Source organism: Chrysemys picta, chromosome 2, assembly GCF_011386835.1.
Source record: "Chrysemys picta bellii isolate R12L10 chromosome 2, ASM1138683v2, whole genome shotgun sequence".
In the NCBI taxonomy this organism is placed as follows: domain Eukaryota; kingdom Metazoa; phylum Chordata; order Testudines; family Emydidae; genus Chrysemys; species Chrysemys picta.
In genome coordinates, this window is record NC_088792.1 from 164763711 (window position 1) to 164787275 (window position 23565).

The 23565-nt window shown below is 46.0% G+C and overlaps 2 protein-coding genes across 13 annotated transcripts in view; one reads left to right on the plus strand and one right to left on the minus strand.

The window, feature by feature from the left end:
• The first annotated feature begins 66 nt into the window (after positions 1 to 66).
• Positions 67 to 22767, plus strand: IKBKB (inhibitor of nuclear factor kappa B kinase subunit beta). 5 transcript variants are annotated; one of them, XM_005286470.4, is made up of 21 exons: positions 67 to 217; positions 528 to 647; positions 1283 to 1377; positions 3504 to 3621; positions 4438 to 4507; positions 8633 to 8721; positions 9968 to 10057; positions 10471 to 10595; positions 11233 to 11340; positions 11664 to 11793; positions 14636 to 14830; positions 15080 to 15188; positions 15580 to 15703; positions 16091 to 16242; positions 16362 to 16423; positions 17560 to 17669; positions 17935 to 17984; positions 18581 to 18680; positions 18908 to 19055; positions 19726 to 19853; positions 21578 to 22767. In XM_005286470.4, exons 2-21 carry the CDS (start codon positions 546 to 548, stop codon positions 21756 to 21758), a joined length of 2286 nt encoding a protein of 761 aa, XP_005286527.2. In that variant the 5' UTR covers positions 67 to 217; positions 528 to 545; the 3' UTR covers positions 21759 to 22767. The 5 variants fall into 5 exon arrangements, 4 of the variants coding, with proteins under 4 accessions (XP_005286527.2, XP_008170085.2, XP_065440819.1 ...); XM_008171863.4 differs by lacking the exon at positions 67 to 217 and having other exon boundaries at positions 534 to 647; positions 21578 to 21668; positions 22106 to 22767; XR_010598667.1 differs by lacking the exons at positions 67 to 217; positions 19726 to 19853 and having other exon boundaries at positions 534 to 647; positions 21578 to 21668; positions 22106 to 22767.
• Positions 20124 to 23565, minus strand: part of VDAC3 (voltage dependent anion channel 3) — a 53914-nt gene continuing 50472 nt past the window's right edge. For all 8 annotated transcript variants that reach the window (XM_065584758.1, XM_065584759.1, XM_005286481.5 and 5 more), the window contains one exon: positions 20124 to 23483. In XM_065584758.1, coding sequence (XP_065440830.1) covers positions 23392 to 23483 — 92 coding nt within the window. In that variant the 3' untranslated portion in view covers positions 20124 to 23391. The remainder of the gene's footprint in view (positions 23484 to 23565) is intronic.

Below are 23565 nucleotides of genomic sequence, written 5' to 3' on the forward strand. Positions count from 1 at the left end.
CTCCCACCTGCCCTGGCGCAGCGCTGCCGTGCTTCCCGGCGGCCGGCAGGGGGCGCCGCCTGGCGGCACCACGTGTCGTGTGAGGTCAGAGCCGGAAGCGCTGGCGGAAGCGCGCTGCTGCGGCCTTGGTGCCAGGCTGCTGCTGAGTCCCGCGGGCGGGGTCGGCCGCCGGAGCCTGGGCCCGAGACCCGGCAGCGCCAGGCTCGTCCCGCGGCAGGTGAGGGGCGCCGCGGAGCCCGGCTCACCCCCCCTCGGGCAGGCGGGGCGGCGCCGGGGGCGGCCGCGCCGGGCCCGGCCGCTCTTCCCCTCGGAGCGGAGACCCGGACTCCTGGGCCGCTCCTTTATCCCGTGGGCCAAGGCCGAACTGCCCCGCGCCTGGGTCTGTGACCCCCGGTAGCCTCCCCTCCCCCGGGCAGATGGGCCCTGGTGTGATGTCTTCAGCCCTCTTCGTGTGTTGCCAAAGTAACTAACTCACTTACAGGAAAGTTAATAACAGGGTCTCTGTCCCTTCCCTTCTCGTCCTTTAGCCACAGGCATTCACCGCAATGAGCCGGCCTCCCCTGCAAATCCAGACGTGTGGTCCCTGGGAGATGAAGGAAAGGCTTGGGACAGGGGGATTTGGAAATGTCCTCAGATGGCACAACAAGGTAGGGGTTCCCTTTTCTCTGGGATGGGGGAGAGGCTACTGGTCCCTTATGCTCCAATCGCATTCACCATCCACTCATACACCTAGGGAGTGAGAGCGTTCAGCCTCCAGCTCTCTCTGATCTCTTCCTCTGCTTGCAGCCTAGATGTTCCATTGCGTCTTGTAAGCAAATGGCTGCTGGCTGCTTCCTCTGATGTTGAACCCCCACAGCCAGCTAAGGCTTATGGAAAACAACCAATCTGAGAACCAGTTCCTTGAGTTGTGAGCATGACAACTCTGCTGGACTCTTGTTTCTGCTAACCTGGCCTCTGGACACATTCTGTATGAAAAGAGGGGTGAACTTCCATGGTTCAGAATTTAGCCTCACTGGGGAGACTTGCAAGCATGAGCGTGAAATTCAGGGTACTATTTTGGTTTTGAGGAGTTGGGGAAGGGGGCATGAGCTGGTGTCTTCTGTTCTGGTGCATATTTGGTGCTCTAAATGACTGTCTCCCTGGGAAGGGCCTTGAAGAAGAGCTGGGAGGATCCCCAAGAATAGCCTTACATTTTTGTGGGCCGCTACATCTTCTGTTGGTCCTCACAATACATCTCTGGTGGAAACATGTTTTTGTCCTAACTCTCTTTGTGTCTGTGCAGGAAACAGGGGAACAGATTGCTATTAAACAATGTCGTCAGGAGCTAAGTCTCCGAAATCGGGAGAGATGGTGTCTGGAAATACAGATAATGAAAAGGTGAGCATTGTGTGATCCCTTACTCCTTGATATCTTGCTCAGCAGCTGAGGGCCTAGATCTGTGTGTAGAAGAGTCTGAATCTATGAGCGCGGGAAGGGATGGGATGGCCACTGTCAAGCACTTCGAAGGTGAAGTCTATTTCTTGACATGTCTTCTCCATTGACTGTTCCCCAGAGGGGATCTGTTTTGGTAGGAATCAGTGCCACTGCCTTTTATTTACTTCCTTCTGTTTTTGTGCATCGGCATCATCAGTGATGTGAAATAAGCTTTAGTAATTTGCTGCTGCTTCTGCAGAGACAGTGGGGAAACAAAAGTTTGTAGAGCACTGTTGTGATAATTGGACCTACACGTTTACCCTAATTGTGAGCTCAACTGTAAAAAGTGAATGAAAGCTTATAAAAGGTCACAATAACTTATAATAATGTTAATGGGAAAAGGTGTGAAATGGAGACAGGTTGAATTAGTCCTCACGAAAAGGCCTAGTGATATAATTGAAGAACTTTGTTAAGAGCAAGACTGTGTGACACCAAAAATCTGTGAACGAAAGTTAGTGTGTTGGCAATTAGATCTAATTGGTGGACAAAGTAATGAGAGGGTGGGCTATCCCACCTATCACTCCTTTTGGGGTCCTTTAAAGAAAGACTTCAGGGAAAAAGTCAGTGGGCAAACTGCACCATCTCAGCTACTAACCCCTCCATTTTCTGGGATCCTTGTCCTTTGTTATCTTGACTCTGCGAGAAGTGCTCACCAGACTAGGGCAGAGAGAGTGACTCAGGGGACGTCACCATCTCTACTGTCTTTGGCTGAAATCCAAACACCACCTGGGCTGTGAGCCTTTTTCTCCCCTGCCTCCTCCCCACGTGTCCTTTTTCACCCCTATCTTATTTCTTCTCTTTTCTATCCCCCTCCTTTCTCTTTCCCAAAAAGGACAATTATTTTCATGGTAATGCAACTGAAGAGACTCTTAAACAAGGGTATCTTTCCTTCTAGAAACTCTTCTCAGCGAAAGGGAGCAAGGGATGTTAATATGAAAGCCTTAGTTAAAACATTTGAAATATAAAGTATTCACTGTTTTCCCTTATCTGTGTCTTCAATAAAAGGTTAAAGAGGTGTTTAATATTGTTTGTTTGCCATGGTACTAAGCAGCCTGAGGTCTCTGTACAACAAACCTTATTTAAGACTGAAACTCTTGTTAACATCTCTGGGCTCATATATTCCATCTAATAGGAATAGGGCTCACAAAACCAGACCCATGTTTTCAAAGGGGACTTTACTCAGACTCCATTTGAGCATCTGTAATGTAGCATGTGCGCCTATAATGCTTGTGAAGTGCATGCAGAAGGGTGTGTCATACAGGGAGATGCCTACAACACTCTTCAGCTTCCAGTTGAGCCCAGTTCAGCAGTAATGGGAATGCGGTGTGCTGAATGCAGGTCACATTTCTTGGGGGAGAATGTCACTCACCCTCCTTTTCTGAGGCTAAGTCCTGTAACTTGCATCTAGATCTGCCCCTGGTGCTTTGGTCCATGGAGGCTGGGGCTGTGTTTGGCCCCAGGAGCCTGGGGGCAGTGCATGTTAGGGAGCTGCTTCCTCTTGCACCTTCCTATTTGTTGTTGTTCCTGTGCTATCTTCTGTGAGTGTCCTGCACATGCACTGAAAGCCCCATCAGTGCAAGTTACATGACTTTGCTAGGTACCCAGTTTCCTGGCTAACTTACCCCACCATTTATATCCCTGCTGAATCAGCCCGCTTTGTGCAGGCTGCAATGGGCTGAATGTAGCCCTGACTTCTCATGGGGCTAGGAGCAGGCTGCATGTCAAAGTTTGGATGCTTATAGAGAGAATGAGGAAACGGACAACTGGGAGACGAGTTAGGACTAAAGCCCTGTCCTGGGGGGGAGAGTGGATTGAGCAGGGTGAAGGAAGCTTTTGAAGTGCACTAGTTCTGTGTGCGAAGGGTTAAAGTCCCATTGTGACCTTCCTTAATACCTACCTGTGTGTGAGACTGTAAAGCTCTCGTTTGGATGATCACTTTTCAGGATGCTGGCCCTTTCCGTTATTGCTGGGAGGAGGCTGAGATGAATTGGTTCCAGTGATCTCATGCTTCCCTCATTTCCTTTCCTCAGACTGAATCATCCCAATGTGGTGGCTGCCCGCGAAGTCCCTGAAGGGATGCAGAACCTTGCACCCACTGACTTGCCTCTGTTGGCCATGGAATACTGCCAGGGTGGAGACCTTCGCAAGGTGAGGCATTGGGCTGATGATCCTGGGAGGGCAGGGGCTACTGGGGGAAGTGTAGGTTTTTTTCTGAAGAGGCTCAATTGTGGGTGATTCAGTGGGATTTCCCCAGCTGCTTCCACATACTGTTGCCACCTAATCCTCCTGATCTGGGGCTGTGCCTGCTTGTGCCTCCTCTGAGCAAGGGGCAGGGTTGATCCCGGATGCATTTTTACATCCTCTTTCTGGATTTTTATTAGAAACTTTCCATTTCTGTTGGGGGCAGTGAGCAAATGTGTGTCTGTGGGATGCACACGTAGAGAGCAAGGGATGTGTAAGAGATGGAGAACAGGATGTGAGTATGGCCCAGAACATCCCAGACCAGGTCAGTGGGTGGACCTCTGCTCAGAAATGATAAGCTCCCAGCTGTCAGCAGGAAAAAGAACTTGTTCTTTTTGGTCTTGATGTTGTTTTTCTAACTTTTGCTTAAAGCCCAAATGCAGATAGTGCCCAAAGCACATGGCTGCAATTAGGGAGACTGGTGCTTGGCTGGCTGAGCCAACTGCTGCGGGACACGGGGGAGGAGCTGTGAAGGGGTTTCTTCCTCCTGGAAGAGCTGCTGGAGAAGATGATGGCAATTTTCCTATCTGTGGAGAGGGAAATGGTGTTTGAAGTTGTAGTTTTACTATTTAAGGACTTAATCCTGCAGACACTTACACATGTGAGTAATGCTATTGAGTTCTGCATAGCTACTCACATCCATAAGCATTTGCAGGATTGGGGCCAAACCCAGGACTGGGGCACAGAGGAGATTAGTTTACACTCTGTTTTGATCCTCTGCAGTACTTGAACCAGTTTGAGAACTGCTGTGGCTTACGGGAGGGAGCCATTCTCATCCTGCTCTCTGATATCGGTAAGTGAACATAACAATGGCCAAACTGGGTCCATCTAGCCTAGTATTCTGTTTTCCAACAGTGGCTGGTGCCAGATGCTTCAGAGGGAGCGAACAGAACAGGGCGGTTATCCATCCCCTGTCATCCAGACCTGGTGGCTAGCAATCAGAGGTTTAGGGACACCCAGAGCAGGGGGTAGCATCCCTGACCATCTTGGCTAATAGCCATTGATGGAGCTATCCTCCATGAATGTATCTAACTCTCTTTTGAACCTATAGTTTTGGCCTTCACAACATCCCCTAGCAATGAATTCTACAGGTTGGCTGCATTGTGTGAAGAAGTACTTCCCTATGTTTGTTTTAAACCTGCTGAATATTAATTTCATTGGGTGATTGCTGGTTCATGTGTTATGTGAACAGGTAAATAACACTTACTTACTCCATACCATTTGTGATTTTTATAGACCTCTATCAGATCCCCCATTAGTCAACTAGTCAACTTTTTGCCAAGCTGAACCGTCCCAGTCTTCTCAATCTCTCCTCACATGGAAGCTGTTCCATACCCTTAATCAATCTTCTTGCTATTCTCTGTACTTTTTCCAATTCTAATATATCTTTTTTGAAATGGGGCGACCAGAACTATATGAAGTTTTCAAGGTATGGGCATAAGAGGGATTTTATATAATGGTATTATATTTACTGTTTTATTATCATCTAGCCCTTTCCTAATTCTGTTAGCTATTTTTATTGCTGTTTCACATTGAGCAGATGTTATCAGAGAACTATCCATGATGACTTCAAGATCTCTTTCTTGAGTGGTAACAGCTAATTTAGACCCCATTATTTTGTATGTATAGCTGGGATTATGTCTTCCACTGTACATTACTTTGCATTGATCACCGAATTTCATCTGCTATTTTATTGTTGAGCCATCTAGTTTTGTGAGATTCCTTTGTAACTCTTCGCAGTCAGCTTTGGACTTAACTATCTTGAGTAATTTTGTATTGTCTGCAAACTTTGCCACCTCACAGTTTTTACCCCTTTTTCCAGATCAGTTGAGTATGTTGAACAGCACTGGTCTCAGTACAGATCCTTGGTGGTCAGCACTATCTACCTCTCTCCACTGTGAAAACTGACCATTTATTCCTACTCTTTGGTTTCTGTCTTATAACCAGTTCCTGATTCTTTCTTATCCCATGACTGCTTACTTTGCTTAGAGCCTTGAAGGACCATATCAAAGGTTTTCTGAAAGTCTAAGTACGCTATATTCACTGAATCACCCTTGTCCACATGTTTATTGACACCCTCAAAGAATTGTAATAGATTGGTGAGGCATGATTTCCATTTACAAAAGCCATGTTGACTCTTCTCAACAAATCTTGTTCATCTATGTGTCTGATAATTCTGTTCTTTACTAGTTTCAACCAGTTTGCCTGGTACTGAAGTTAGGCATATCAGCCTGTAATTGCCGGGATCACCTCTGGAGCCTTTTTTAAAAGTTGTCATTTCATTAACTATCTGCCAGTCATCTGATATGGAGGCTGATTAAAGCAATAGGTTACATACCACAGTTAGTAGTTCTGCAATTTCATATTTGAGTTCCTTCAGAACTGTTGGGTAAATACCATCTGGTCCTGGTCATTTATTACTGTTTAACTTATCAGTTTGTTCCAAAACCTTCTCTATTGACACCTCAGTCTGGGACAGTTCCTCAGATATGTTGCTTAAAAAGAATGGCTCAGGTGTGGGAATCTCCCTGGTGGGAATCTCTGTTACATCCTCTGCAGTGAAGACTGAATGCATTTAGCTTCTCCGCAATGGCTTTGTCTTCCTTGAGTGCTCCTTTAGTACCTTGATCATCTAGTGGCCCACTAACTGTTTGGCAAGCTTCCTGCTTCTGATGTACTTGCAAAAGAATTTGCTGTTAGTGTCTTTTGCTAGTTGCTCTTCAAATTCTTTCGTTTTGGGTCTGCCTACTGCTGCTTTGTGGCAGCAGGGCCTGCCGCTGTCCCAGTCTGGGAAGGGAGCCATTTTAGTTCCATGTGAAGTAGGTTTGTGACGCTGGATGCCTCCCCTTTAGGTAGGTGTCTAATAGTATTCTCCTTCCTGCCTTGCTCTGAAAGCCTCCCCAGAAGGGAAGTGGCCTCTGACTCGTCTCTGACATTGGGATGTGGAAAGTAGTGTGTTTCCTTTCCCAGCGAGAAACGTGCTCAAGGGATTTCCTGGGAGGTGCTAGGCAGGATGAGCGAGTTCCAGCTTGTGTTCCTCATAGGGATTCCTAGCTGCAGCCCATTCTCAGGGCTGGGGTGGGCTCCTCATTGACTTACATTATCACCATAGCATCTGAGACTGATGGGAACGCACAACGACATTATAGCGCTTGTTGTGGACTGTTTGCTTTGAACAGGCCCCCTTTCCTCGAACATATATCACCCGAAGTGACCTATGGTAATGAGGTGATGCCCCCAGCACAGCCAGCCTCCAATCCCCAAGCATGAGTATTTAGAGATTGTGGACAGGTGCACCTCAAAGTGTCTGCTGTTGTGGTGAAGCATGGGAAGGAACCCTCTCCAGGGCAGCCAGGCCCCCATCCATGTGGCCTGTTTGCGGCTCTTATGTAGGTCTTGGCAGATGCAGTGTATTTCGGAGGAAGGAGTTTAAGAAGTGCCTGTTGGGCTGGTGTGGGCCTGGGGAATGAGCAAGAGGAGAAGCAAACTGCTCTTCTTGGAGGCACAAAAGCTGAACAGAATCTCCTCCTCCTGCCCCTCACTCTGAGCACCTCTGGCCCAGTGACAGCTTCTGTTTGCCTCCCCTGTGCTCATTCTTGGCCCCAGGAGAGGCTGAGGACTGGTAACAGAGGCAGGGGGTGTCATGCTGAGAGGACAGGTAATGGAGGGAGCAACCCCGGGTCTAATGATCCAAGGCCCTGACCCTGGTTAGCTAGAAATGTTCCCTTCTTCTCAGTAGTACCTCCTAGTGGCCCATCTGAAACCCTGGGATCTGGCCATGCTGGGGATTAGTCAGCATCCTAAGGGTTAAAGTCACCCCTGGAGTAGGGTGATTGTTGATGTCTCCCTGAAGTAAGGCTAGGCAGACTGATGGTTGTAGGGGAGTCTGGAGGCACTGGATTCTCTTCTGCGCTCTGTGACGTGTTGCCTCATGAGGGATGTAGAGGGAGTGGGAAGTGAGTCCCTTTGAGTTAGTGCTGGAAAGTGCAGCTGCAGGCTATGGAAATGCTGCTAGCCTCTTCCTTACAAACAGCCGGAGTGAGCTGTGTCCCCACCTAACGGCTGCAGGGTTTTGCTCAGGGATTGGCTTGGCTGAACATGAAAAATGCAGACTTTGGTCCCAATTCTCCATTCAGCCGGAGTTTCTCTTGACACACAAAGTGGGGAAGTGGCTCTGATCTACCTCTTTGTGTCTCCCCATATCCTGGGATGATCGTGTTGGCTCAGCATAGCTGGAGTGTATCAGCCTTCCAGCCATGACTCTGTCCCTGGGCATGCTCTCTGCCTTAGGTGTGAGCCTGGACGCTGCAGAGATGGCTATACCAGCTGGATGTGGTCGAAGTATTCCCTGGTGGGGAGGGCTGCAGCCAGCCAAAGGACTGAGGGCAACGCAGACCTGGCTTGGCACAGTGGCTACTGGGTCATCACTGATGTTAGGACAGATGAGGCTTGGAAATGCTGAGCATAGCACTTCCTCTCTCTAAGGTGGGCTTGGCCCTTACAGCCCCTCTCCCACCTGGAGCCTCATCTCCTCCCTGCTGCAGCTCCCCTAGGTACCTGTCTCCTGGGGGGATGTCAGGGGGAACTAGATTGGGATAGGTCATTGAGGGTTTTCCATGGATGTGATGGAACTTTCATGTATGCAAAGAGAGCAGCTGCCAACAACAAGCTCTGCTTCCATATCCTGGAGCAGCTGTACCAGCCCCTGTCCTTGCTACTTCAGGGTACAGCATATTGCAAGTGGCTTCCAGGCCAAACCTTCTCGTTGTACTGCATCCCCTACCCTGTCTTCCCTCACTGTAATCTCCTCTCTCCTCTTAGCCGTGTTTGCTTTTTAGAACCTGCAGGCTTAGCCCCTCTGGAGTAATGCTGGGAGGTGTTAGTTGTGCTGAGTAACAGCTGCCTCTCTCTGTTTCAGCCTCTGCTCTCAGGTACCTTCATGAGAACAGGATCATCCACAGAGACCTGAAACCTGAGAACATTGTCCTACAGCAAGGAGAACAAAGGGTGAGCAGGAGCCGGGTGACTTTGGCCATATATACAGCGAGTGGAGTGTAAGGGCGGGAGCATGAAAGTGTGTGTGTGAGTGAGAGAGTGAATGACTAGGAGCTGAAGATGAAAATATGATCCCTCTCTGAGATCTCGCAAGCTAAAATGACTAGCCCAATGAGGGTGTCTGAACATGATCTGAGAGGTGGTGGTGGTTTCATCTTGTAATTCTTGGTATTTATTCAAACTGCTAATTTAATGATTTATCTGAACATCCAAGTACTATGAGTTATATCCTTCTCTTTCTCCCCACCCCACCCCCACCCTTTACAGACTGGGAAGCGAGGCAGAGAGGAAGTGACTTTGCCAAAGCGGTAATAGGTGTCAGATTTGTTTGGAAATTGGCTGGGGGTGTGTGGTTCCACAGACTGAGCTCAGACTACCAGATAGCTCTGCCTATCTGATGCTTCGCTGATGTGCAGAAGCAATTCCCACGAGGCTTTAGTTTAAACACTCTGTGCCTAGTCCTCGCTGTGTGATGAAATGGTGGCTGGGCTTTGTACTGTACTGCTGCAGACTGCCAGTCTAAGCATGACTATTTGGACTGCCCTTTCCCAGTCAGGGCACCATGGGTGGCACATGACATCTCATGTGGTGGTTCCAAGGAACCATTAAGCCATCTCTATGCTTCCCTGATCCTAGGGCCAGGTTGGACCACGACATACACCAGAGTAACTAGGGAAAGTTATGGCCATGCCCACTTTTCCCAGGTCACACCCTCTACATAAGGGTAGCAGGGGTGCAGCACAGGAGTTCTTATAATGGCTCTACCCATGTGAGGCTTCCCCCCACTTGATGGCTATGGCAGCGTTGTGCCAGAAGAGGCACAGATCTGGCCATCTTTCTTGCTTCTCCTCAAGGGAGCAGTGAACATCTCCTCAGGAAATAAAAATAAACTCCTATTCAAAGACCAGAGTGATCCAGCTCTCCTAGGAAAGTCCCTCCATTCAGACTGGGCTCTATTGTAAGTCAGCAATAACATCTCAAGTTCCTTGCATTTCAAGCTCATAATGACCCTGGGGAGCTGCTTTATCTGCGGCTTTGTTCTCATGATCATGCAGGAGCACAACACTGCCTTGATGCTTCCTGCCCTTCTCCCAGCGCTTATGAGTACTGAAATCATCTGTTCTCTCTGTAGAAGTGCATGCCCTCTTTGCAGAATGTGTTTTCAGTCCTCTTACTGTCTGCCATCTGTCTCTCTCAGTTAATACACAAGATCATTGACCTGGGGTATGCTAAGGAGCTGGATCAGGGCAGTCTGTGCACTTCCTTCGTTGGGACGCTGCAATACCTGGTAAGGAGTGGATTTAGCTTGTAGTGTTGCTGTGACCAGCAAGGTCTGTGGGGAAGAGCAGCAGGAGGGAGCAGGGACTGTAATCTGGCTGTGGGGTGGGAGAGGAGTTCCGACCATGCAGGTATGGATGTGTTTGGGATACACATGCTGAAGCAAAAGAACAGGCTGTATTGTTCTCTTTGCCAACATTTGGGTTTTCACATTACATTGCTAACTTTCTGCTGCATAGAGGGTGTGAGTTTCATTAACCCCTAGGACTGGTCAAAGAGGCCAATAAGGTTCCTGAGTGTTAAAACACTTAGCATGAGCTTTCCAAAGTGATGCGCAAACAGTAATGAACATCTAAGGAGGCAGGTGCAGTTGAGGTCTGAGAGAAAAGTGGCTTAATCTTTAACCTGTGTTGGCTGACCCAGGCTCCAGAGCTGCTGGAACAGCAGAAGTACACAGTGACGGTGGATTACTGGAGCTTTGGCACACTGGCATTTGAATGCATAACAGGTTTCAGACCATTTTTGCCCAACTGGCAGCCTGTGCAATGGTGAGTAAGATGGGGCCAGAGAAGGAGGAGGAACTCTCTTTGGCATCCAAACTACTGTCTTGTTTTCATGGTGTTTGATGGAAGGGGTTATCAATTTTAGGGTTAATCATTATTTGTTTCATGGCCTACTAGGGATTTGAATTTAGGCATTGTAAGAGCTTTCCTGGCTTCAAACACTTGACTGTCATGCAGCTTGGGTGGTTCCTGGGGTTGGCAGAATTAGTATCTCACCCTTCACATTGGGGTGGGAGAGCTGATCCTTTCACTTGAGTGTTGAGTTGGCTGCTAGGCTCAGTCTTCCCTGGTAAATCTCTTTTGGACAGACCTACGTTATCTATGGGGCCAGTGAGATTGACAATCTTTGGGCAAACAGAATTAACCTGGAGCAGCATCAGCATATCTGCTGTCAGGTTTAAATTCAAGTTGGGATGTTTTGCAGGGGAGTTGCAAATGTCTGAATAAGATATTTGGGACTGATTTTGTTAGCTGTGTGTCTGTGTTTTCAGCAGCCTCTGTGTGTTGTGAAATTGGCTAGAGGCTAATGTGTGTCCTGGAAAGGGTGAGGTGCAGTTGTCGTCATGCAGAGGGATCGCAGAACTTTCTTTACTTTGACACTGTACCTGCTTGAACTCTTTAGGCACACAAAAGTGCGACAGAAGAGCGAGTTGGATATTGTTGTCTATGAAGACTTGTCTGGAGAAGTGAAATTTTCTAGCAGTTTACCATATCCCAATAATCTAAACAGGTGAGACCCAAATGCACCCCATGGGGATAAGCTGGATATGTCCTCCTGGGAATAAGAAGGGGTCTGTTTTGTTTCTATGACCTGCTGATCTGTTGAAAAGTTTAGTACCCAATGCACATGGTCTCATCTGGCTGAAGTTTCTGTAGATGAAAACAGGAGGCTCCTGTTAGCTTGCTGTAGAAGATTCCATGCTCCTTTCTCTGTTCTCTAGTTAAGAGATTGGGGGGAGGTCTGAGCTTTGGATCTCTTTTTGTAGATGCAAACTGGTATGGCCAACTGAAACACGTCTTTGTTCTCTGGTTCTTCTTGTTTCTGCCTCATAGCATTTTGGCTGGGCGGCTGGAGAAATGGCTGCAGCTCATGTTAATGTGGCACCCGCGGCAGAGAGGGACAGACCCTGTTTATGGACCCAATGGCTGTTTCAAGGCATTGGATGATATACTGAACCTAAAGGTGAGTCTTGGGACTGGATTTTCATGGACAGACCAGTGTCCAGAGAGCGTGGCTTATGTTAGCCTATGAGAGAAGCCTGAGTCATGGGCTAAGGAAGGATGTGTGGAAACCCCATTAAGATGGGAGAGGCTGCTTTGTAAGAAGGAAAAGCCCTGCTGAGGGCTGGTCTGAGCAAGTATATCCACAAGAGTGAGTTTTTGTTACAGCCTGGTACTAAATAACAGTAATCATACTGAACTCTTACATCAGTAGATCTCAAAGCACTTTCAAAGGAGGTCAGTATTGGTCTCCCCAAATGCAGAGCTGATCCGCAGGGAGTAGAGTTGCAGAGCTGTCAAGTAGACAAAGTTGTGGCACAAAAATGGACGGGCCCCATGTTGGGAAGCTCCTTCAGTACTGAATTGGTCTATGTTGTGGTGAGAAAGTGTGGGTGGTTTATTTAGGCTCTCTGGGGCTGCAGAATGACAGAGTTTGGTCCTTCTGCTAACTTCCGAAAAGTAGGACTGGAAGAGACTTGAAGAAGTCAAGTCCAACCCTTGGTGCTGAGGTAGGACCAAGTAAACCTAGACCATCCCAGACAGGTGTTTGTCCAACCTGTTCCTAAAAACTTCCAATGACAGGGATTCCACCACATCTCTTGGAAGCCTGTTCCAAAGCTTAACTACCCTGAGAGTTGGAACGTATTTTCCTAATATCCAACTTCAGTCTCCCCTTCCTGCAGATTATAACATTATTACTTGTCCTACCTTCAGTGGATATGGAGAATAATTGATCAACATCCTCTTTAGAACAGCCTTTAACATATTTGAAGATTATCAAGTTTCCCATGTCTTCTTTTCTCACGATTAAACATACCCAGTTTTTTAACCTCTCCACATAGATTAGGTTTTCTAAACCATCTTTCATTTTTGTTATTCTCCTGGATTTTCTCCAGTTTGTCCACATTTTTTTCTAAAGTGTGGTACCCAGAATTGGACACAGCATTCCAGCTGAGGCCTCATTGTTGCCAAGTAGACCAGGACAGTTACCGTGACATTCCTGTTAATACAGTCCAGAATGACATTAGCCTTTTTTGTAACTGCATCACATTGTTGATTCATATGTAATTTGTGATCTACTATAATTCCCAGCTTGTCTTCAGCAGTATTACTACCCAACCAGTTGTTTCCCATTCTGTAGTTGTGCATTTCATTATTTTTCTTTTGAACTTACCTCTATTTAATTTCATCTTGTTGATTTCAGACTAATTCTCTGATTTGTCAAGGACATTTTGAATTCGAATTCTGTCCTTGAAAATGCTTGTAACCCCTCCCATCTTGGTGTCATCCACAAATTTTGTAAGCCTAATCTCCACTCCAGTATCCAAGTAAAATATTGAACAGTACTGGACCCAGGATTGACTTCTGCAGTGTGAACCCACTAGATATGACCTCCCAGTTTGACAGCAAACTATTGATAACTACTTTTGAATACAGTCTTTCAACAAGTTGTGTACCAACCTTACAGTGACTTCATCTATACCACATTTCCCTAGTTTGCTTATGAGACCCTCCTGTGGAACTGTGTCAAGTGTTACTAAAATCAAGATCTATCATGTCTGCTGCTCTTCTCCCCCCCCCCCAAGCTAGTAATTCTGTCAAAGAAGGAAATCAGCTTGGTTTGTCATGATTTGTTCTTGACAATCCATGCTGGATATTCCTTATAACCCTATTATCATCTACATGCTTAGAAGTTGATCGTTTAATAATTCGTTCCAGTATCTTTCCAAGTATCAAAATTAGACTGATAGGTCTGTAATTCCCCAGGTCCTCTTTGTTCCCCTTTTTAAAGGCAGGTAGTATGTTTCCCTTGTCCAATCCTCAAAGATAATGCTAATGGTTCCAAGATTGCTTCAGTTAATTCCTTAAGTACCGTAGGATGAATTTCATCAGGCCCTGCCCACTTGAGTACATCTAATTTATCTAAATTTTCTTTAACCTGTCTTTCCCTATTTTTGGTGTCTGTCCCTGCTCCCTTGATGTTAATAAGTGTGTTTGAGTATGTGGTCACTGTTTAACCACAAGACTGAAGTAAAACAGGCATTAAATTCCTCAGCCTTCTTGTCATCAGTTAGTAGCTAGGTATATAACTCTGATTTTGTTCCTACATGCTTGTTATTCTTTTGTACTCCTCATTAGCAATTTGTCCATGCTTCCACTTTTTTATTGTAATCCTCGTGATGGAGCCATATTGACCTCTTAATATTTGTCCTATCTTTCTTTCATATCAGAATAATTTGAAGTTATGCATTTAATAGTGTCTCCTTGAGAAACTGCCAGTTCTCGTGAACTTGTTTAACCCTTAGATTTTCTTACTTACCAGTTCTGAACTTGTTAAAGTCTGTTTATTTTGAAGCCACAAGGGGACCTAGATTTACTGGAGGCTGAAAGATAGTCACTTGGTAACAATCAAGGAAAAGTACTCTGGAAAACTATTCAGGGAGAATTAGCAATGGTTGATGTGGAAGGGCGAAGTCCAAGACACATTGGCTTCTTCCTGGCCAGCTGAGGAGAAGTATTCACAGGGCTTTTCCTGTCTGTTATTCCACTGAGTGTCTGTGTCTCTCTCGCTCTGGCGGAGGGAAGAGGACTTGCTGATCCTGTTTTCTGTGTCACGTGGCCTCCCTTCTGTCTGATGCAGGTCAAAGATCTTGGCACGATGTTGCCAAGCAGCCCTAAAGTGGCCATATGGTCCTGGTGTTCCTAGTTTCCTTCTCCATCCCCTGGTCTGAGTCCTGGCATCTCTGCTCAGCCATGACCTCCATGCCCTGGCTTCTTCCCATGTCCCACTTCTTTTCTTGCAGCTGGTTCGCGTCCTAAACATGGTTACGGGCACTCTGCACATGTACCCTGTGACAGAAGAGGAAACCTCGCAGACTGTGAAGGCCAGGATTCAGTCAGATACTGGTATTCCAGAGCAGGAGCAGGAGCTCTTGCAGGAGGCGGGGCTTGCACTATACCCTCAAAAATTGGCTATTCAGTGTATGGCTGACAGCAAGGTGAGCGTGGGGCTGAAACCTGAACCCTGCTAGCCAAGCCTGCACCTGCTGGCACTTGCACTCTGAGCACCTACCCCAGCCTCACACTCCCTCCACCCCACTCTTGTTTTCACTGAAGCAGAGCAGCCCTCCTTCCTGCTGCTCACACTATCCTGGGCCATGGTGAGCCAGCTGGCTCTGGGTTATTTCAGTGGAGGCTGCTGTGGGATACTGTATCTGAGAGTACTGAGATAGGTCTCATCTCTGCAGGTGAATGACGCCACGGACACAGACCTCCTTTTCCTTTTTGACAACCGTAAAGTTGCCTATGAGAGGCAGATCTTCCTGCGGCCTCATCCAGAAAGTGTTGACTGCATCCGTAAGGACTTCCCCTGGGCATGGGTTATTTCCATGGGGAATCAGCACAGAGAGCTTGCTGTATATGCGAGCTGTAGGGGGCGGACATTTGCTCTTGAGAGTGGAGTGGGCAGCGAAGCAGATTGTCATAGCATTCCATCTCTGGGGTGGGATTTAATTGAGGGTAGAGAAGAATCATGACCTGTTGAGTTAGACTCTCAAACTGTGGCCAGTTGCAGTGAAATAGCCTTTCTAGTGCCCCATACGGGATGTGATGGGCACAGAGACTTGGCTGTGCAGGTTCAAGAAGAGGTAGCACCCTATCTCAGACTTGGACTGGGTGCTAACTCCTGCACTGCTCCTGTAAGTCCTTTTTTTTTTTTTAACAACATATGCTCTCTCTGTGTTTCCAGTTCAGGATCCAAAGAAGAATCTGTCCTTCTTCCAGCTACGGAAGGTGTGGGGTCAGGTCTGGCACACGATTCGGACTCTGAAGGAGGATTGTAACCTGCTTCAGCAGGGGCAGCGAGCAGCCATGTACAGTGGGGTCCATTTGGGAATACTTGGCTCCACTTGGGCCTCCTGGCTAGAGGGGGATAACAGGAAAAGAAACCTGCCCTACAGTGGTGCACTATCTGGGAGGGGGAAGTTCTTGATAAAGGTGGAGTTATTTGCAATTAATGGAGAGCTAAGAGCTGTGGCCTCTAACCTTGTAGTCTTTGTGCAATCTCAGCTCCACTTAGCCCTGTTCATTTGTCTTGGTGACACAGGAAAATGTGGGCTGATCATGGCTCAACTGGAGAATCCTGGGATCTGTAAGCTTGAATGAGAGTGACTCTGAAAGCTGTGTGTGGGATCAGTTGAGACACTATGTGCAACTCCTATGGGGTTGGACCGACATGACCCTTCTCACTTTCTCCACAGGATGAATCTGCTGCGTTACAATAGCAATCTCTCCAAGATGAAGAATTCCATGGCCTCCCTGTCCCAACAGCTGAAGGCAAAGCTGGATTTCTTTAAAACCAGCATCCAGATTGACCTGGAGAAGTACAGCGAGCAGACAGAGTTTGGAATCAGTGAGTACAGCCCCTGTGACATGCAGGGGAGTCCTCCATCCGCTCCTCCAATCCCAGCATGGTAGCTTCCTTTCCTCCAATGCAGCAGAGTAATGGACTTTTCTTCCGTCTTTTTTCAGCCTCTGAGAAGCTGTTGTTTGCCTGGAGGGATATGGAGCAGGCTGTGGAGCTTTGTGGGCGGGTATGTTTCTAGATTTAGGTTTAATTGCCTGCCTGAAAGAGGCGGCTTTCTGCTGCTACCCTGCATTTCCATCCTCCGCTCCAGGGCTGAACTGGCCTGATAAACCAAGCCCCTCCCTTGTTTTAGGTTGCATCAGTTTTTCCTTGTCCACAGGCCTATGCAGCCCTTTCTGTGTTGAGAAGGGTCAGGACAGAAAGATATGGAGGAGATGATTCCTAATGCCTAAACTGAGAGATACTTGTAACAGGGCCAATTATAGACAAAAGCAATTGTACTGTTGCCAATGGGGCTGTTGCTGGGGTAATGAGAAGAGGATGTGGCTCACGCAGAAGTTAAAACTGAAAAGGAAAATGGTTGGCTTGCAGTGCTCAGAAAGGCTGTAGGAATGGAAGTGTTAATACCAAATTCTAAAAGGGGATTCTTTACCATCTGCTCAGTGTGTTCACTTACCTGTCCCAAATACTGGGACTGAGTGACAGGCTAACTTGAGATGGCATCTGAAATACAGAATGTTAGACCCTGGTAGCTGTGCTGTGTCTCTGAGCAGAAGCCTACTGAAAAGTGATTTCCTTGGTGACTATCCTCCTACCTGCCCATATACCGTCTTTCCTCAGAATACAGGGGGACAGAAGGTTTCTGCCTAAGGAGGAGTCAGTGATCCTGTTTCCTGACATTAGTATGTCACAGGTTGAGGTAGACTCTGGATGTGAGGACTGGGATGCTGATATCTGAGGGGTAAGATTAAGGGTGTTGGTGGGTGAGGTGAGAATTACAATAGTCCTTCGGAACAGCTGAGAGGAAATTTTGTTCCTCTTTTTGTCACTAGCTGCAGGTTCACCTTAGAATGTGAACAAACAGTGTCTCTTCACAAGCTGAGCTAAGGTATCCAAAGCAGCAAGGTCATTAGAAGGGGCTAGTCTGAGAGGACTAAATCAAATCAATCTACTGGTATCAAAGGGAAATATCCCATCAGTCTTTGCACAAGGCCCTTCTTCCTTGTCTAAGACTGCAGGATTGTGGATGAAAAGGGAAAGCAATTCCTGTTCCATTTAAGGCCAGTTAGAACCAGAGTTCCCTCACCCTGTGGCGGGCCTATGTCTGGGAACAATGTTATTAACTGAAGCTCCTCCTCTCAGGAGGAAGATGTGGATCAGCTGGTGAAGAGGATGATGGCCCTGCAGGCAGACATTGTGGACCTGCAGAGAAGCCCACTAGGGCGGAAGCAAGGGGGCACCCTGGAGGATTTGTAAGTTGGAACCCTCTCTAGCCTGTGGTGCTAGCATTTCTAGCACAGTGGCTCCTTTCTGAATGCAAGCAATCAGAGGCACCTATTCATCAGCCCAGACCACAGACTGGGTTGGCAGGGCCTAACAAAAAGCCAGCACTGGACTGCTGACATAGCCCAGCTGCCTGGCAGCTGCATAGTCAGGTATGCGAAGGGTTTTTAAGAGTCCTTGAAGGGGCCAATTACAATTTGGGTTCCAGAGAAACACTTGTCTTTTATTTTGTAGGGAAGAACAAGCCAGAGAACTTTACCGGCGACTAAGGGAGAAGCCAAGAGGTAAAGAACCTGTAGCCACTGTTGTCTTGTTGCTGTGTGTGACCATTAACTGGAAAGAGCATTCAACAGTATTGAGAATTCTCCATTCCAGGCCTGTAGCCTACACTCCAATAACAAATGATCTCTCTCCTCTTTTCCAGTTCCAAAAGAGCACTGCTACCCCTACCCCTACCCTGGGAAAGAGATGAATGTCTATCAGGGATGGTCTAGATAGTATTTGGTCTTGCCATGAGGGCAGGGGACTGGACTTGATGATCTTTTGAGGTCCCTTCCAGTCTCCGAATCTATGAATATTCAAAGCACGGAGGCCAGCTTTGATCTCTTGACCAATTGGTCCTAGCAGCTGGCTGCCTCTTCAGGATGAAGCCATTTTGGGCCCTTCTCCCCAAACTACTGCTGAAGGCATGTGCTGTAGGCAGGACTTGCGCCCAGCCCTTCCTCCCTATGGCCACAGACCCATCCCCCAGTATAATCTCTGGGCTACAGCCCCCTGCCATGTGGCTTCTTTCCAAAGAGCTAGAGCCTAGGACACAGTGCTACAGAAACAATGATAGTCTCTCTAATGAACTCACTCTGATCCTTTTTCATCTCTCTAGACCAGAGGACCAGTGGTGACAGTCAGGAAATAGTGCGACTGCTCCTGCAGGCAATCCAGACATTTGAAAAGACAGTCCGTCTAATTTATGCTCAGCTCAGGTGAGTCCCAGAACATCCATTTTATGAAAGAGAGACAAGGAACATCTGGGCAGCCTTCTCTATTGCTCTTAGTACAATGAGGAGATGTATTAGTCTCAGTAAGATATATTCAGACAACTTCACACATTAAGAATCATGTTCTTCTCCAATTATTAGGAGTTAAACAATTGGAGCTTCTAACTGACACAGTGCAGCTGCTGATCTGACCTGATTATTGTTCTTTACAGTAAGACAGTAATTTGCAAGCAGAATGCACTGGAATTGTTCCCCAGAGTGGAGGAAGTGATGAACCTGATGAATGAAGATGAGAACACAGTTGTCAGGCTTCAGGAAAAACGACAGAAAGAATTATGGAACCTGCTGAAAATTGCTTGTGTGAGTGAAACAGAAGTTAATGGCCTCTTCTCCTCCCCCCACCCCTTTTGATGGTAGAGACCTGAATATAGCTGCAGTTGTTCATCCAAGAGCCTGCACTGGTTTTAGAACCCCTTCTTTGAAATGCTGTGGCCTGCAGCTATTTCATCACCAGTGTTGGAAATTTCACATGGGAAACCCTCCCCCCCCCCTTCTCAACACAATTATGCTCTGCTTTGTTCTTTTCCAGGGCATTTATACATTAAGGGGTGGGTGTGGTCCTTTAATTGCTATAAAGAACGTACTACAAAAGATAAATTTTGTTGAATTCTGAGGGAAGAAAATAGAACTGCAGTCAATATTCTGCAACTCTAGTGGGGTGACCAGCTACTGAGGGTTGTATGAAGTCTGTACAGGGCTAAAGGCAGCACCCAGAAAAATGCTGCATAGACAGAGACCTGAGATCACATTTCTTCTGACTGAAAAACACGAGGTAAAATCTTGATATCCTTACCTCCCTCTGTTGAATTTTGGTTTAAAAATCTGGGCCTAGCTTAGTATTAAAGAAAACCCCAAATCCTTACTTGCCATTAAGAGAAATGGCAGCACTTGGTCCTGGAAATAAGTTTATGTAGAAATAAAATGCAGGCAGCAATCTGAATCTGCCTTCCTGTCTGCCTTCTCCCTTCAGAGTAAGGTGCGTGGTCCTGTCAGTGGCAGCCCAGAGAGTATGAATGCATCACGGCTTAGTAACCCAGGTCAGCTGCTGTCGCAGGTCCCAGCTGTAACTTACAATTTACCAGAATCTATCAAGAAAAGGTAAAGTGAAGAATGATGGAGTTACATCCATGCATATGTTAAATGGACACATTGTTTAGCGATGGTTACAGCTAACACCTAAGATTACTGTTAGCAGACAAGGATTTTTAAGATTACTTTGGACATGTCTACAGTAGAGTTGAAAGGTGTGTAAGTTCCAGCTCGAGGAGACATACACAGTGTTACTCCTGGGGGAATTCTGTGCCAAAAAATTAAATTTGCAAAATTCTGCATATTTTTTGTCAAAATACCAAAAATAATTGAAACTGGTGTGATTACATTGTTAATTTATTTCAAAATACCTGTCAGCAAGTATGTCTGTAACAATACAGTCAAAGATTCAGAAATGTTTTTTGACAAATAGATTCCTTATTAGCCATATTAATACAGAACTCTGTAATTCATTTAAACTACCCTATAGAATCATATTTCCTCCACCCCCCCAAAAGTAGTGCAAAGGCTGTGGGGGAAGTCGGGTAATGGAGGAGCTGAGGGAGAGGGAAATAATTGCTGGGAAGGAGCCTGGGTGTAAACTTGGAGAGTTGTTAGGTATGGGTGGGGGGGAAATGGACTGTTAGGAAGTTTCTCCCAGTGTCAGGCACATGTGGCCCCAGGTCCCCTCCTGTCACCATGAGGCCTTGCCCCAGTTTGTCCACCTCCATTAGACCTTATGACCCCTGTCTCACAGCCCCCCATGGTGTTGCCTGACCTGGCCTGCTGTAAAGACGGCTCTGCAGGCTCAGCACTACTGCCTTGGTTTATCACCACAGTGCCCTCTGGTGGGCAAAAGGCAGATCAGCAGCAACTGTTTTTCCTGTGCAAAATTAATTATGTGCACATGCAGTAGCACAGGATTCCCCCAGGAGTACTGCTTGGTAGGATCCTATTCCAGGAAGCTATCTGAAACACTAGGTACATATTCTGTGGCTAGGCCCTCCTTCGGCTTGTGCTGAGGGTGACCAGATGTCCTGATTTTGGGGTCTTTTTCTTATATGGGCTCCTATTACCCACCTGTGTCCCAATTTTTCACACTTGCTGTCTGGTCATCCTACTTATGCTGCTGGATCTATGCTCTTAGAGAGAACACAACTGGAATTTTACACCTTCCAGCTCCAGTGTAAATGTGCACTTTGTGTCTAGTCAGTTCCCTTGTGGGTTCTGTCTCAGTAACAGGAAGAAGGAGATGTGGTATTAAAACTTCACTGTGAAACCACATGGCAGGGCTGGACTTGAAGCAATGTCACTTTAGAGCACAATGGCATTGGGAATTTGCATATTTGCCCTAAAAACTGGGACAAGCAATTGTAATTGTGGCTGGTTTACAGGAGTAAAATGGAACCAATTCCTCTTTGGTTAATTAAAAATGTAATAGTCTGTCAGAGCCAGGCTTATTTTGCCCATCATGTAAAATTCTAGTCTTTGATTTCTGGACTCTTATACAATTTCCATGAGTGAACAGGGATACAAGCTTGATGCCATCTTGAATGCATTTTCTAGGTCACTTTATCAGTAAATCTTAAGGTACCATAGACTGCAATAACACTTTTAGTTGATGTAAGTGGCAACAACAACAGATTGGTAAAATAACATTTGCTATCAGTTTAGGCTTGCTAGCCTGAGTATATACCCCTGCTGTACAGGTACCTGCATGTGAGGATGTACCTCTAACAGGTGAGACTTCCAGTTTCAATAGATGTAATCATTTGTGTAACTTTTCTTTTCAGTGAGGGACTACTGATGGAATCTCAGAATCTCTGCAGCCAGTTAGAAAGTGTGATGCATGACACAATGAAGGAGCAGGACCAGAGCTTTATGGTAACTTCTATCACTTTAAACCATAAGCATACTTTTGGGAGGAGTGCTGGCCAAGTAATGTGGAAGCCAAAGGGCTGTAAGAAGTTTTGAATAGATTTCTAACACTCTGCATACACTAATAATTAAAATGGCAGAAAGAGACCTCATTCCCTATACAAAATGGGGTTACTGAAATAAATATTACAAGAGACTTCTAGAAATGTCAGTAATACATTGTATGAAGAAACTTTTAGTGTTTAAGTAAACCCAGAAAAAATGTACATCCCTTCTCCTGTAAGTTTTTCCCCTTAAGTATTGTCTAATTTTTTTTTTTGGGCATAAAGTTTCAATGCCCAAGATGTGCTTATAGTATTTTCCTTTAAGAAAATCCAGTAGCTTTGCTTTGGGTTGGGAAGATGGTATCTAAACTCTAATTAGTGTTTCTGCTTCATTTTTAGTCTCTGGATTGGAGCTGGTTGCAGCTTGAAGGGGAAGACAGAAATAACCCAGAACAAACCCAGATGTAAAAATCACTTCGGGCACAGCTCAAGCCAGATAAACTCCTCATGTAAAAAATGTTAAGCCTGACAGGTTACTGCACATGAAAATGAAATCCCTTGCATTCTATTTATACTGCCATCTAGTGGTTACACTAACATGTATTCCTATTTTTAAGGAAAGCTGGCAGCCTAATTTTAAGACACAAATTTTGATCACTCATTGCTGTTTCTCCCCCACAAACATACAGCATCTGGGTAAGAAATTGATGAGAAATGTCTTACTCACCCTATACAACAGCAACTGAAGATACTTTGTCATCTTCCACCACTCCCATCCAGCTGCTGAATAGTAGACAGTGTGTGTCTACAAGTAATCTTGTCTGAATGCCTTTTCCTGACATTTATGAAAAAGTACTGAATTTACAGATTTGGCTAACCATACTAGGTTGCACTTTTTCTCAAGTGTAATGTCTGTACTTACCTAATACTTGTTTCTTGTATGGGAACGAACTATCTGAAATATGTAAACTTTTAGTTTGCTCTATTTGAATGTTAAATAAAATTTTAAGGAGAAATATTTTTCACTATACAAGTATGTAATAAAGTTTGAGTTAGTCCAATATCCTTTTCATTATGCGACATCCCTCAACTAGTGAACAAAAAAAAACCACACATCACTGATTCATTCTTCCTGAATCTTTACTGCTCCATGGGATTCAGTTTTGTCCCTGAAAACCAGCACCAAGCATGTTTAAAAAAACAGGTTACCTATTTTAGTTGCATTTTTTAACAGATCCTGCCAAATCTAAAGCAATCTTGAACACGCAGAAGGGATATGTTCCAAATGTGATTGATTTATTTCACTTTGATGCGAAACCAAAGCTTTCACTACTGCACAGAGACCAATTTCATAAGAGGTCATCAGGTGTGGACATGCAGGATGTGATATGCTAGCTGGGAGAGCTGGGATTTTTTCCTTTAAGGATTAAATTTAAAATAACACTGAGGAACTGAAATGTGGCACAACCTTTACAACTTCCATGCATGCCTTCAAGTATCTCCTTTTATGAGTTTACACCCTATAGCTGTGGGGGTGGGGGAAGAGTTACAATTCTTGGGAAGAATAAAAAAAGTTCACACTTTTGAAATTTCACAGAAGAATTTTAAGGCCAAAACATGTTGGGTTATTTTTCTCCCTCCCCTTCATCTCCAGGAACAGAGCTGCTGTTCCACTTAAAACTGCATTAAGCCTCCAGCTCAAAGCCCAGCCCAACCTTGTGACCACCAGCACTGAAGTTCTTGCCATCAACCAAACCTGAGAGTGTCAGCTTCACACCTGCAAAAAACAAAACAAACTTTGATGCTAACACTCAAATAAAATGCAGTCAGTCACTCATGCTATACCACAAATAAGGAAT